The sequence below is a fragment of the Gobio gobio genome, assembly GCF_949357685.1.
Source record: "Gobio gobio genome assembly, chromosome: 22".
Classification (NCBI taxonomy): Eukaryota; Metazoa; Chordata; class Actinopteri; order Cypriniformes; family Gobionidae; genus Gobio; species Gobio gobio.
The window spans coordinates 21,144,334-21,160,197 of record NC_137118.1 but is presented as its reverse complement, the minus strand read 5'-3'; the positions used below and the strand labels follow the sequence as shown (position 1 = coordinate 21,160,197).

General features: G+C 37.9%; 1 protein-coding gene across 3 annotated transcripts in view; it reads right to left on the bottom strand.

The window, feature by feature from the left end:
* Positions 1-15,503, bottom strand: part of smad2 (SMAD family member 2) — a 35,967-nt gene extending 20,464 nt beyond the window's left edge. For 2 of the 3 annotated variants that reach the window (XM_079804813.1, XM_079804815.1), the window contains exons 1-3: positions 15,335-15,492; positions 15,018-15,092; positions 8,743-9,178 (exon numbers count right to left, since the gene is read on the bottom strand). In XM_079804813.1, the coding sequence (XP_079660939.1) occupies positions 8,743-8,981 (239 nt within the window). In that variant the 5' untranslated portion in view covers positions 8,982-9,178; positions 15,018-15,092; positions 15,335-15,492. Of the gene's footprint in view, positions 1-8,742; positions 9,179-15,017; positions 15,093-15,334 lie in introns of all 3 variants that reach the window. The other variant, XM_079804814.1, reaches the window with a different exon arrangement.
* Positions 15,504-15,864: the final 361 nt, after the last annotated feature.

Genomic DNA, 15,864 nt, shown 5'->3' with positions numbered 1-15,864 from the left:
ATGGCGTGCATCTCAATCATAGACTGATCAATGCTTGATCAGTGCCCTGACTACTAAACTAGGGAACTGATTGAGATGCACCCATGGCCTCACAGAGCGCGCATTTACAGACGAGCTGTCATTCACGGTGTATGCGCACTGGCGCGTTTTCAGTTCAGAGCGGTCGTGTGCATGTTAATTTCAGTTAGATAGAATTAGTGATTTAAAAGCCTCCGCCGGTGATACCGGTGATACCGGTATTACCGGTGTTGTCACACATCAATTAACCGGTGGGAAAATTTCCTCACCGTCACATCCCTACTAACAACTATTTTTATATCGATTAATCTATCGACTAATTTATCACAATTTTCAACAATTTTACTTAAAAACATTTAATTTAACTTGCAACGTTGGCCTTCCGTACTGTACTATAAAAAAGTATAAATGTAAACAATCCCTTGACAAAATGTAAAACTAAAAGAGTAAAAATTTAAAAAGGTAAACCAACATAATAAAAAAAGAGAATATCAGCAAATACTTTTTATATCGAATAGTGTTGTCACGATACCAAAATTATGACTTAGATACGATACCAGACTAAAATACCTCAATACCGATACTGAATCGATACCATGGCAAAAAACAGTAAAAGTAATTGAATAATATGACAGAACATACTATACATTTTTTTTTATCATTGTTTTAGGGTTAAAAAACCCTAAAAACTCACTTGGCCGCCATGTTCCTGTCCTGCCCTGCTTCACACAGAATACTAAGTCCGGCCCTTTAAAAGCTGCACGGACCAAATTCATTGTAACACCCGATTTCTCATTCAACTCTGTATACGTTCACTAAAGACATATCCGACGGCATTTACACGAATACTCGCCAGGACGTGCATTTTAACATATTTTTTACCATTCAAACCCAATAATCCACGAAACTGGCGTCACGTTCTGTCTGAGTGAAAGGCAAAATCAGGTCTCCAATTGAACATTTTCTAGTGACTGATCACATCTAAATTGTTTAATTGGCCAAATTGAATTTCTGTGAATTAAATTGCATCAATTCACAGAAAATCAATTTGACCAACTGAAAAATTTAGATGTGATCGGTCACTAGAAAATGTTCAATTGGAGACCTGAATTTTTTTTACAGTGTAGGCTATTTGACCATTTAGGCGCATCCGAAGCCCACAGTATAGTTTGTTTATGCGCGTTCAGCTGTCACAAAGCGCACACAGAGACAGCCACCTGGGGAACAGTGTCTCTTTCATGGCTTAACAGGGTTAGTTCACCCCAAAATTCTGTCATTAATTACTCATCATATCATTTCAAACCCGCAAGACCTTCGTTAATCTTCAGAGCACAATTTAAGATATTTTTGATGAAAACTGAGAGCTTTCTGAACCACCCATAGGCAGCAACATCGCTTCCGTGTTCTACATCAGAAAGCCGGCTTACCATTGGCCGACGCTGTTCATGTGAGCACCAAGGCGCATACGTGTGATGCTGACGCAGGAGCTAGCCAATGGTGAGCCGCCGTTCTTCCGTAAAACTCAGAAGCCCAGCACTGTATTAATGGATGTCAAAGGCATAGGATAAATCACACAGACAAGAAGAAATTGTTGAAAAAAGTCATTATTTTTGTTGGTGCGAACAAAAAGTATTCTCGTCACTTCATAAAATGAAGGTTGAACCACTGGAGTCACATGGACTATTTTAATGAAGTCTTTACTACCTTTCTGGGCCTTGAAAGTTGCAATGACGTTGCTGACTATGGCTGGTTCAGAGAGCTCTCCGATTTCATAAAAAAATAATTAATGACAGGATTTTCATTTTTGGGTGAATTAACCTTTTAAATTTGCTTTTAATGACACCATTTCATATATCAGTCAAGTCCCGCAGTTTAGTAACAGTAGACTGCCTCTACTCACTTATTCAGCCTATTTGGATGTTAAATTTGGCTTAGGGAGGAACGAAAACGCACTGCTGTATTATAATAATTTTACCACGGTTATCTTGTTTTCATTGTCATTGGAAGCCAAAATCGAAAAATCAATTATGATTTAAAATTGCACAGCCCTAATTCAAAGTGACCAGAACCAAGATGATAAATCTGGAACCCACCACCACACCAACATCATTGGGCGTCCATGTCCCAGACAGATGACACACTTTTGGAGGGAATTAACTTTAGTATCCTGGTGAGTAGAGACTCCATCCCCACTAAACCACACAGAGTCCATCTGCTGGGCGCGTCTACCCTCACTTGGCTCGAGATGAAAGCAAAAAAAACAGTTCTTTTAAAACAGCACCTTCTTTGAGTACCAGGTGACAAGCTAACAAAGCAAAGTTAGTCTTAAAATACAATGGAAAGGTTTAGCAGGCGCACAGCATAGGCTGTGTATCAAAACAAACCCCATGACGGATTAAAAAACTGGCATCACAAAGGAAACCATATGTCTGTCAAATCTCAGGATGATTCCTGCAAATGAACAGTCAATGAGTGTCCCGTTTCAGGCTTCTATTTGAGCACGTGCTAAGTGACCAACATCTTAATCCGTCACATCCATCATCCGACGTTGGAACAAACAATTCAAGATGTTTTTTTTTTTAAATGCTGCATAAAATGTTACATCATAAAATGATTTCCTTACACATAAAATTTGTATCCTTTTGTAACTAGGGCTGTAATCTCCCAGTCGATTAGTCGATTATTGGTCGATACGTTCTGGCTCGACCAAAATTTTGATTGGTCGATTTTTTGCAGCGTTCATTTAATTAGTTTTTGCCGCGTTCATTTAATCAGTTTTGCCGCGCCGCGTTCATTTGATCAGGTGGAAAGCACTAATTGCTAATGGGGGTGTTTTCAGAGCACCCCTGTTTCACAGGTATCAGTCTGTCTTCAGAACACCCCCATTGTTTTCACTTCTTTTGGATTAGCCCAACCAACTGGCGAAGAGAAGTCTCTCGCCGGTCCTTTTTTTTCATTCCCCGCTGGCTCAAACGCACGACCATAGCGGTAAACTTGAGGAACGCCCATCAACATACACATGAGGGGAAGCGTCACAACACCACGCTTCAGTCGTGCCACAAAAGTGGATCTGTACTGTCCGTTTTGCCGCGTTCATTTCATCAGTTTTGCCGTGTTCATTTCATCAGTTTTGCCGCGCCGCGTTCATTTCATCAGGTGGAAAGCACTAACTGCTAATGGGGGTGTTTTCAGAGCACCCCTGTTTCACAGGTAACAGTCTGTCTTCAAAACACCCCCATTGTTTTCACTTTTGGATTAGCCCAACCCACTGGAGAAGAGAGACAGATTGAAGAAGGCTAGTTTTCTGTAACTTATATTATTTATTTAATTGTGAGAGCGTTTTTTTCTGCTCTTGATCTGGCTTGTTTAATAAATATTCATTTTTTATTAAAGTGGACGTGCCTTTTGTGTTTAAGAGTAAAAGCTTTAAGTTAATAGTCTATTCGTGTCTCAGCCGCGAAGCTGAGCTCAGCTGATCCTATGTTCGAGCTGCACAGAGCGGCTGAAATTATACTGTCTGTCAGTTATTATAATACATATGACAAAAACAATTGTCTAAATTATGTTGCATATTCCTCAAAAGTTCTTGTGATGGTATTTAGTTGACAATAGTACTATATTTTGGGAAGTCATAGGCTATGATATTGCGCAGGTGCACGTGATGCAACGCTGTCAGAGCTGACAGACTCGTGTGTCAGACTCATTTCAGTGCAAAATAATCAGCTCAAAAACTATTTAATATACTGCAAATAGCCTACAAATTTTTTATGTTTATTTATAACTCATTTATGCAGACAACAAGGCTACCAAGTACTGCGCACAGTGCGCAGCTAATTAATTTAACTTTTTTTTCCTAACGTCATTTTTTAGTCGATTTTTAGTCGAAAATTTCAGGACTTCAGTCGACCAAGATTTTCTTTGGTTGATTACAGCCCTATTTGTAACCTGATTGTCTCTCCCCCTTATACGATCTCAGTAGTATTGATTTGCATTTTTGCTGGCTAATCCCATAATACAGGCTAATTTATGGATATAATAACAAATATTCAGAAAACAAATTAATTGAGCTGAGAAAAACTTTTATAAACTGACATTGATGGGGGGAAATTGTTGACATTTTTACCTCAATTCTAAAGTAATTTATCAAACCAAATGAAAGCCAGGCCTTAATTATTTTATGGAAAGGCAGACAGACAACACAGTCTTCAGGTTACAATCAATAGACCTGAAAAAGCCACAGCGCCAGTCGGCTCGGTCCTCACGGAGAAACCCTCTTCACATTCTTACACTCACTCAAGGCATCTTACAGATACACTATCAGCACTTCTATACAAAAGAGCAGCGCGGAGATCTTCAACAGGAAGTCAGGTCGAGACAGATACGGGTTTGTTTTCCCTTTAAACAAGACTAACGTAACAAGTAATGAAAAAGGACTAGACATCAGCTAAAATTCAACGCTTGTTTGTATTGGTTAGTTCTGGGTGTGCGCATGCAGGAACATTTTGATAGCGTTCGGTTTGTGCAAATTAAACATGGCATTCAGCTGGATCTATTTGGAAAAGATTGAAACGAGTTTGATTTCCCAAGCACCTTTAGTTTTTGTTTTTAACGCCATGCCAGCTTCTGTGGCCATTTTCATGCCGAGAAAAATTTATCCAAGCACCTATAGAAACAACAAATGATCTCCTGAATTTCATTCAAGAGTTCCAGCTCAATCAGTTCTGTATAATGTATTATTACTGGATACACATCCCTAAGGAGGGCAACAGGGTGGTTTAATCACTAGGCACTAAAACTAGCCTAAAAGAATCAACATGGTATTTTAAAAGCACATGAAAAAATCATTCACTTGCAAATGCTTGTGCAATTTTTAACTTCAAAGCTTCAAGCCTGGTCAGTACAGTTACAATGCAGCAGATATGCTGCTTATAACAGGATAATGGATTTTTGACTGGAAATGCAGGGCAATTTCATGTCTATGCTTCACTTTTCTATTTTCATCTATTTTGCTCTAGTACAACAAAATGAAGAGGAAAAGTTGAGCATTAGGCACGTAATTGAAGCTTTGTGTAGTTGGATGTATCAAATCCACAAGATATGCACAAATTTTGCATGACACTAAACTGTATAGAAATGTGGTCAAACATATATGGAATGGATTTAAATGCGTTAAAATTAGTGCTGTCAAACGATTATATATTTTTTTTTATTAAATCGGATATTTTTTCTGCGATTAAAAACAGAGTTTAATATTTTTATATTGTAATAATTTCAGTTACTCTCCAAATTAATGTAGAAACAACTTAAAGACAGTATATGTTACATTTAATGTGTTCTAATGGCATCTTTTTATGAATGAAGACCAGTATCACTGATACCAATACAGCTACTGATGTCTCTATTAAATAGATTCTAAACATTAAGGATAGACCTTCAACATTACAGTATAATTAAAAGCTATCAATTTGACCATTTATTAGGCTTTAAAAAAAAAAAAAAGACTTAATTTAAGTGAACTTTAAACAATATTCACAAACACACTATAATAAATGTCATTTACCTGTGGCCTTCATATATAATCAATATAGGCTACAGAAATGGAATACAAAGTTATCAAACACTTTACATTCTGCACTGCATAAATAATAAATTGAATATATATAGATGAATCCTTATTAAAAGCAACAATTTTCTCTGTTACCTTTGTTCTGTGATTAACATTAAATGACAGACAGCATTAGTGGCTGCTGTGATTTTAAGATCTGCCACACGATGCGGATCTGACGCGATGTCACGCACATTTCATTTTCTCACAACTCAGTAAATATTTAATTGCGTTAAAGAAGCATTAAACTGAAAATAAAATTATTGCATGCGTCAATGCGTTATTTTGACAGCACTAGTTAAAATGATACAACCACAAAGATGAACATTTATTTCAGTCATCAAAACAAAAAAATTGACAACATTGGAGCCAGTTGACTTCCGTTGTATGGTGAGAGAAGAAATTTCGGAACGACAAATTTTGCGTGGAAAATCATTTAAGGCCAGCTTCTTTTAAAGGGTGCCGTTTGCATATGCTCATCTCATGAATATGATCATTTCTACACAGCTTTCATGGGCAAACCATGTTAAGAAAAGCACTCAAGACAGGAAAAACACAGGGGGAAAATGTTTCTATTTGACGTCTGGATGTGATTTACAGTATAAACGGAACAAATCTGAAATCAATCTTCATTTCATTTACAAGCTATTGTGCCCTTTTATAAATGAAGAACACTCAAGAAAAGTCTAGCTGAGCCTTTTGTTCACAGGTATGTGAGGGAGGCTGGAAAGGACAGTTGGGGAGGCTTTTGACGTTGCCATTACCAAACATGACAACGGGCAGGACACAATGACTGATCCAGCCGTTCCCACAAGCCTCCAAGGTTAGAGAACAGATTAGCAGCCGAAAACACATGCTGGAAGCAAAGTTTCCCACCCTTTCAATCCACTCTCAAGGGAAGACAAAGCCCTCTGGATGACTTGGAAGCATTTCTGAAGGTCTGACCTGGGCTCTGCATCTAAGCAAATTTCAGCTAGAGGGAGGTTAGATTTAACCTGTATTTATTGTAGGCTATACGGTCTTAAGAGGTTTTGCGGCGTGAACCTGTTCAAGCATTAAGGCATGGTGCCAAGTCGCACAGTATTGTCACAATAACCATTGCACAATTTTCCAATAAAAATTAGGAGGGATATATACGCATTCAAGCCAGCATTTGGTAAATTACACTTATTAGAATTGATTCAAAATGGATTCAATGGAAATAAATCTCTCTAGGACAAAGGACAATGTCTGTTTGCCATAACAAGCAGCTGGCATTATCGCTTTTGACAACACCTTTTCAAAAGAATTAACCCAGGAAATGTTTAAAGCCGCTTTCATGCGATTATGCCCTTTTCAAGTTTGTTCAGCAACATTCACACCAAAATTAAACTAGTTTAGAAGGCAAAGAAAAAGAACCTGTTGTAGACCATCTAAATCTCAAAAAGGGGCTGTGGTATATCTTACAAATGGACGGCATGTTGGCGTTACAAAAATTAAGCAACAATAGCTATGTTTCCATCCAAAGTTGCGAATTTAACAAAATTTGAATAATCGCATAAAACATTTGTAAATAATGCACAGTTCCCATTCAATGATTTGAAGAGGAAAATCACTTCCTGATAAACTGGTGCCAAATATCACATAAAAATGGAAGTTGCTGCAATAGCAGAAGCCACTGTAGGTCTTTTTTCGTATATAATAAATTACTCTTGTACCGATGAAACATAATAAACGCGGTCACGTTATCTTGAATTCGGAGGCAGGTGCCTGCTGTTTGGGAATGCAGTCGTGTAATACGAGGCCAAGGCATTTCAGAATGACCAAAACAACATTTCAGATGGCGTGCAACAAGATCGGTCTGCTGGTTAGTCCAGTTATGCCGTCCCATCGTGAAGACACGTGCCGTTTGACGCGAATCGAGGAATTTATTAGGTGAATGTGTTTCCATTGTAGTTTATGTGCATATTTTCTTATAGGATAAAAATGTATCCACCTCAATTGAGCACACACGTTTATGAACTTTTTTTTTAGAATTTAGGCGCATTAGCGTTTTTTATGTGATATTCTGAAATGCGTTACACGCGACTCCCTTTGAACTTCAAAACAGACCATTCAGATTTCCATTATCACTTCTTGTGAATTAATCATTCAATCATGTATTGTACTATTTTATTGACATAAATAACAATAAAAAATTATGATGGATGCTTTACGGTTGTTATATTAAATATATTTATGCAAGTATATTTGATATTTAGGATTTAAAAGTAAAGGGTCTTGCATAAACGCATATTACATTTACAAAAGAACTGAATCCATTTAACTGCAAATATATTTCTCTCAAATATCACCAAAAGGCTGAAAACAGATGTAATGTATCAGACATCACCCAACCCTTGTGTATCTGTAACGTCTTGGTTTCAAACTATTGATATGTTGTGGCTCGGACACACAACTCATCCTCTCCTCTTAGCATTTCCCTAAAATAGCAGCGCTGATATTTCACCATGTGTCATGATGAATGGAATAAAAGCAGCCTGATGGTTGATATCGCAGACATTCATACAGCATGAGAAGCCTCCGTGAGCTCAGAATGGAGGTGATGTGGAGCTGTACAGAATGACCTTAACTCAAGTCGAGACAGATGGAGCAGAAATCATTTAAAGAAACAAAGGGGAGTAATGCTGATATTTCACAACAGTAGACGCAACTCAGCGTCATTCCTTCACCTTCACTCACGAAGCAACACACGCAATGATACGGCTAAGGTTACTTCTAAAATTAAATAAAAGCATTTCTGATTCGTTAAAGGACTTTTAACGCCTTATAATAAGATGAAGACTCAAAACATTTACAATTACAATCATGGGTTTGCAACTCAAACCGTATTAAAAGGGATACTTCTAAAATTAAACTAAAAAAAAAAGTGTATATATGTTGCTTATACTATTCTTATACAAACTGAACTGATTATTAAATTACACCATACTTTTACAAACGACAAGAGGATGAATAAAATGACAATCTTTTTTTTCCCCTTACGTTTTCAATTTCAAAGATTGAGGCACTAGATTCACGAATTTAAGACAACACTGAGCTAAAAGCAGGAATGCGAGCAGTTTTTGATGTTGGCATACCTGGGGATGGTGACACACTTGGTGTTGAGGTTCTGTGTGGTGATGGCTTTCTCCAGCTCGTCCAGCTGGCCCGTCTTCTTCAGCTTCTTCACCAGGCTTTTGACGGCCTTCTCGCACCATTTCTCCTCCTGGCCGTTCTGCTCTCCTCCCCCTCCCGCTCCGCTCGAACCGCTGGCCGACTTCTTCCAGCCCAGCAGACGCTTCACCACGGGCGGAGTGAAAGGCAAGATGGAGGACATGTTTTTGGGGTGTCCAATGAGCGGTCAGCCCCCTACTGGGCAGGTGAAGTTAGAGAGACAGATGGAGGCTAGGGGAATGGGGAGGAACAGACCCAACGTTCCTAACTGGCTTTAGGAAGAGGGTCTCTGGGCTGATTATGAGGGGGCAGGGGACAGAAGCTTAGGAAACGGGAGAGGAAAGGGGGGCGAGGGGTCACCTGAGTGGAAAGAAGCAGAAATCAAGAACAGCTGATGACAGACTCTGTAAAATCCAAACTTCAGGGATGAGACTAGAACCTCCATCCTGTCTCTTGCCCGAATTACAACTACAAACTAAAGACTTCATTCTAGGGATGCACCGATCCACATTTTTTCACTTCCGATCCGATCCCGATACCTGAATTTGGATATCGGCCGATACCGATACTATTCCAATACCAGAGCTGTGTTTATTATTATTATCATTATTGTTGATTTTATATGATGCTGACATAAACTCCACTCAACAGGCAAGTATGATATGAACATAATAGTGACCCAAATTATCACGGTTATCAATTTAAATTTGAAAATCAACAAACAAAAAAATAAATCAAGCAGCTCTAAGCACTTTTTTAAGCTAGATTCTGTGGGATTTCCTTCCTTATAATGGCCGTCGTCAATGGCAACGCATAATGCATAAATCTCTAATATTATATCTGTAAATATATTCTCAAGCAATATTCTCATCAGTGTTCTATCAGCTATGACACATTTAAATCTAGCATATTTTGTGTAAGAGCCCATACAGTATTCTAGTGAAATAAAGCATATATTTTCATATGATTTGACAGTTTATTTGAGTAAATATCAAAAATCCAAAAGGTGTGCATCATACCGAACACCTAGATGAACACTTTACAGTCAGTTTTATGACTAAGTCATTCTCTTAAAATTCCATTTAAGTTAGAAACGTGTATAGCCTACCAATGTTGTATGTAACTTTAGAGACGGTCCCTAGATTCGCGAACGTCAAGCCAACCTAATGCCAGTCATATAAGATGCGCTGTGGTTCTGCTGTGTTTTGTTTGAAACTATTTTCGGTGCTGAAATATAACAAAAACTGTCAATCACTGTATGTTGAATTAATCTCCTGCGTGCATCGCACGTTTATCTCCGCTTTGAGTATAGATTTCAGCGAGCGTGAGAGCCGCGCGCGCTCTGAACAAAACTACGCTAATCTGAACGCCTCTGATTATTATATTCATAAACTCAATATAAACACGTGTGATTGGTTATAATGCACAACGTGATTATAACAGATGGCTTTTGAGAAGACCATAATAAGTTCAAAGTGGCTGGTGTGAGTGTTACACAGCCGAAATACACACGCAGATGGCGGTTGTCAATGTCAAGCCCTGATTATTATCTCTTAAATATCACCCTAGTCTTGTCTGCTTTTTTAAATGTTTGATTGCGTTCGTTGTGTACGACGCGAGGGAGCTTCCACCTCTCTGAATTACGGTTTTGCAAACATTGTCTTGCTCTGCGGTGTTTCCACTGTGAAGTATTTCCACACAGCTGACATGTTGGCTAGCCACAATGCTGCTCAATGCTATCCTGCTGCAAACTGCGGAATGGATTTCCTGAGTGGGGCGTGTCTCATAACTCTGTGTCTCATTGAGCCGCGCCTCCGTTCAGGAAATCCATTCCATAGTTTTCAGCCAGCTAGCAGACAAGCCGGCGGGAATCACTTTTGGAAAGCGCAGATGTGGCTCATGGGTATCGGATTTCTCCGCAGGTTGGATCGGGAAAATCCGATATGTGAATTAAGCTGGTATCGGTCCCAATACCGATACTGGATCGGATCGGCCCCATCCCTACTTCATTCAATTGTATCTTTGTATTATTATTTGTTCTACAGCTGGTCATATGGAGAGTTTAGGGTTGGTGAGATACTTTTTTTGAAAAACTCACCAGAGCCGCATTTATTTGATCAAAAATACATGTAATATTGGGAAATATTATTAGAACAGTTTTCTATGTGAAGGTTTTAAAATGTAATTTATTCCTGTGATCAAAGCTGAATTTTCAGCATCATTACTCCAGTCTTCAGTGTCACATGATCCTTCAGAAACCATTCTAATATGCTGATTTTAAACATAAATGTCACTGCTGGTTAATATTTGGAATAGAAAGTTCAAAAGAACAGCATTTATTTGTAATCAAAACTGTGTCACTGTGTCATAATTTTGCTTAATTTAATGCTTCCTTGAATAGAAGCAAATTTTTCACAAAAAAAAGTTATATACTATTAATAAATTATACTGACTCAAAATATTCTCTTATTCCAAACTTTTAAATAGGGCTGCCACCTTATATTCGACCAAAATTGTATTAATCAGTTAGTCGCAGAAAAAAAACTCCATAGGAAGTCATGTAGTCCGTGAGGGACAGATTGTTAACAGCGGGTTCTTGTGGTAATTACAGTATGTCAAGCAGGAAATCCAAATGTTTGCCTATCATCCATCAACCACAAATATGGCTTATTATTTGAAACATGCAAATAGCAGCAACTTTACGAAACTCTAATGTTAACCTAGATAAATGTGCGCTATTATTAGGTGCATTTCCAAGTGTTTGTTCGGAGTGTGGAAGCTGAAGTATTAGCGTGCTAACTGCATGACATGGAGGCACCGGCGCAATCACTTGCATTTTTTTCCTGATATCAGCGGAAACAACTTAAAATACTGTCATTTTTGGTAATACAGATAAGTGTAAAATCAATCGAAACTAGTCTAATTTTATTTGTATACACTCACAATAAAAAGAATATGCTGTGCCTTTGTAAAATAAAGAAAACAAACAGGATGCACTTCCTGTCGTCTTGGTCTCCGCAGCGCGTCACGTAAATGAACCAAAAGTCAGCGTATGCTACTTGCCTCCCAGACATGAGAAATATCGCTTGAAATGTCTTTCAAACGAACCAATTCAAAACAAATACATCCACTACTGCGGAGATGGCGAGTCAACTTCATTAACTTTAATCAGAAAAAACTAATTTATTAATAAATAATTAAAATGTCTTTTTTTTTTCTCCTGACACATTCATAATCATTACCTTTGTGGCAAGCTTTCCGAGCACTTGGCTATAGGCTATATCCACGCCTTTTAGTGCTGTCAATCGATTTCAAAAAGTTAACATTAAATTGCATTTAAATATGTAATTCTAACAGGCAAGAAATATACAGAAATTGATAAAGTTATCAAAGACTACTGTCTTCACTGCATAAATTATAAATGAAATATAGATTAATCCTTATTAAAGCTACAAGAGTTTAGTCAAGAGCAGTGAGTGATTTTCTCTTTGTCTTTTATTCACATTAATGACAGAGCAGCGGGTTTATTAGGCTACTGTCACTAAGATCTGAAGCACATGACGCGGATAACGATCCGACACGCATCCTATTTTCTCACAACTCTTTGCACTAATTTAACACTTTTTTAACTGACATTTTGCCATACTTGTGTTTTATTGTCCATTCTGTGCGCATGAGTATGTGTGCGGCACACAGAGCGGAGATTCACAGACGTGCACCAGTACAGATTTAAGTTCTTATTTTTGCATCTTATCGAGCTTGAACGGTTTAACAGCACTTGAATGAATGGTAGCGTGATCATATACTGTAGCGCAGCCAAAGGATGATGAAAAAAGGGAAAAAAAACGGATGCTGTTGTTTTAAATAAAAATGTTAAGTGTTATAGTTGAATAAAATGTAATCGTATGCGTTAACGCGCTAATTTTGACAGCCCTAATATATTAAACACTTGTTATGGTTTAGTATTCTCCTCAGTATATATTTAAGTAATTAAATTAATATAGACGTGCGAATAGTCGACTAACAGCTAGAAAATCTTTAGTCGGGGCAGCCCTACTCTTAATTAGTGTTGTCAAAAGATTAATCGCATCCATATTTACATAATATGTGTATAATTATTATGCATCTACAAATACACAAAAGCATGTATACATTCAAGAAAAACGTTGTTTTATATTTATAATATAAACGTATATACATACAAATATTTCTTAAATATATATACACATGAATGCGTGTGTATTTATATATAAATAATACACACAGATATTATGTAAACACAAACTTTTATTATGGATACGATTAATCTTTTGGCAGCTCTACTCTTAATACATTTTTGCAATTTGGTTTGGTGACACTACAAATCACGCATCAGCTTTAAAAAAAAAAAAAGTAACAAAAAACATGTAATTTCTCTTGTATCGGTGTCAGCCACTCAGATTTCAGTAGTGACTCAACCCTAGTCAGTAAATGAGAGATTTCATTGAAACTACAATTTTCTACAGGAAAAAACTGCAGAAGAAAACCTTGCCTTTTATTTAAATGGGTTTAGAATTTAACTTGAAAAGAGGGTTCACGTAACAAGAAAATCTATGCAGAGAAACCAGGCGAATATTGCCAGGTTGTGAACATGGGGAAGTGAAAGTCGGTTTGGCTTACGACATACCCTTACTCCGAGAGCCATTTATTATAACGGGAATGATGGGCAATGAGAAAACGTTGCAAACGCCTTGAAATGCTACTTCAACAAATGCACTCAAGAGGAAGAAAACAAAGATTACATTACATTACATTTAGATGAAGTGTTTACTTCACATTCTTCTCATAACAGGACAAAAGATGTTAACAGTCGAATCAACAGATTTAGGAATGGATGACATCAAAAAGGATTTAATGAGCTGACTTTTCAGACGCTTTGCCAGTCAGTTGATTTAGTGTAACTATTCCAAGATTTGAAATCTCTAATATCAAGATTGTACAACTCGAAGCGAAAAATTTAAATAAAAAACACAGATCATCTTAGTGAACGGTCAAGCTTGACAGCACTTTGGGCATCGCATGCTAGTTTGAATTATTTCAATAGAACGTTTGAAGACATTTTAGGGCATCAGATGCACATTTGGAATATTACATTTGAACATGATTAGCAAATTTCAGGAGCATATGAAATATTTATTTTGAGGTACCATGCACGTTGGAATCTTCAAATCAAACATACCGGTCATTTTAGGGCACGTTCAGCTTTTTTGGCAACACAAAACTTAAACAGTTTGAGTTGTTTCAAATTTAAACAGTTTGAATAAAAGGAATAGTTCACCATATCATTGTTTACCATCCCTTAACTTGTTCCAAACCTGTATGAGTTTCTTTCTTCTGCGGAACACAAAAGAGGATATTTTAAAGAACGTCACTAACCAGAAAGTTGATGGCACCCATTGACTTCCATAGAAGGAAAAAATAAATACAATGGAAGTCAATGGGGACCATCAACTGTTTGGTTACCAACATTCTTCAAAATATCTTCTTTTGTGTTCAGCAGAAGAAAGAAACTCATACAGGTTTGGAACAACTTGAGGGAGAGTAAATTATGATAATTTACATTTTAGGGTGACCTATTCCTATAAATATTAAACGCATAGTTGGGGTATCAGACACGCCTGGAAGTTATGTTTTTTTTAAGTCAAGTTTTTGGGTTTCATGATGGACCCAACTGGCACGTACAAAATAAACGCATCTCGAACACTGTAAGCGGGAAATACATTTTTAATTTAACGTTCACAGAATTTGAGCATCACAGGTGCTTTGAAAGTTTCACAAAATGCAACACTTTTTTTTTGTCTGTAATTGTCATGTTGGAATGTTTGATTATAACGTTTTGGCGCGTTCCGGGTCAGCAGCATTTAGTAATGCGACTTCGATGGCCAAAAATGTGGTCAAGGAAGACAGCTCTCTATGTTTTGACACAGCCAAACCCTGAGATGAGCAATACACAGAGGCCAAGGAGGCAGGAGTAAGTCATATCACAATATTCTTGTGAATGCATTGTGTACAAACGCCAAAAGCAACAACATATTCATGGGCAAAGCAAACATCACCATTCTAATCATGCATAGAAGTCAAGCCAAACAGACCCTGTTTGTCATCATCTCATCTGTAATCTCTAAATGACTGATAATTGATAAATAAACGCATTGTTTACCTTCTCCAGTGATCTGATGGTGTACCACGGGCTCGTTATGGCTGCATGGGCCGCTAATCGACTCCCTGTCCCGGTCTGCCAACGATATAACAAACCCCAGGATCAATACATTTACATGAATCGCTGCATTATAAACTCTTTCATCTGTGCAAAAGCGAAAAATCGACATTTGCCTACTAATGCAAGGTGTGTGAGTTTATGTGACCATTGAGTTTGTGGAAACCGCTAGCAGCCTGCGCTACTTTCTTTGACAGAAAAATAAACAGCTTTCAAACGGGGTCGCGAGCCGTTATCTTCCCATGTACCCTTCAACTCACCCTTTAAGCGGGAAGCTTTCTCTGTAAGGAAGGAGTAGCGTAAAATCCCAGCGAAACTGATTATTCGTGAGTGGGTAAAAGTCGACTTTAAACAATATTTTCCTTCCCACTGTAGCCGAATTACAGCAGCAGACGACGGCCTCCAGCGCGCGCAACCTAACCTTAATGCACGCAACGCGATACGCGCTCTGCATACGCCCCGCCTACTATCTTTCTGTTGGATAAACGAGAAGTCTGTCATGGATATGCTTCTCGTCGATTAGCTTATAAAACCGTCAATCGTGATCAAAATTGAATATGCAAACCACAGTCGATTTTTATTGGCTAATCAGATTGTGTCTTCTAATCAGTGATGTTTAGGTTCTAGTAGAAGGCAGTGGTTTGTCAGTGTGGCTGTCCATCTATTGACTTCATAATAGACTGTAACTGAACGGGGTGGGGAAATTGCATGCGAGTTACTACCTCTAAATAACATTACTATGAGATTGTGATGTGATGTGTTGTGTCCGTTCATCCGCCATTCAGTACGG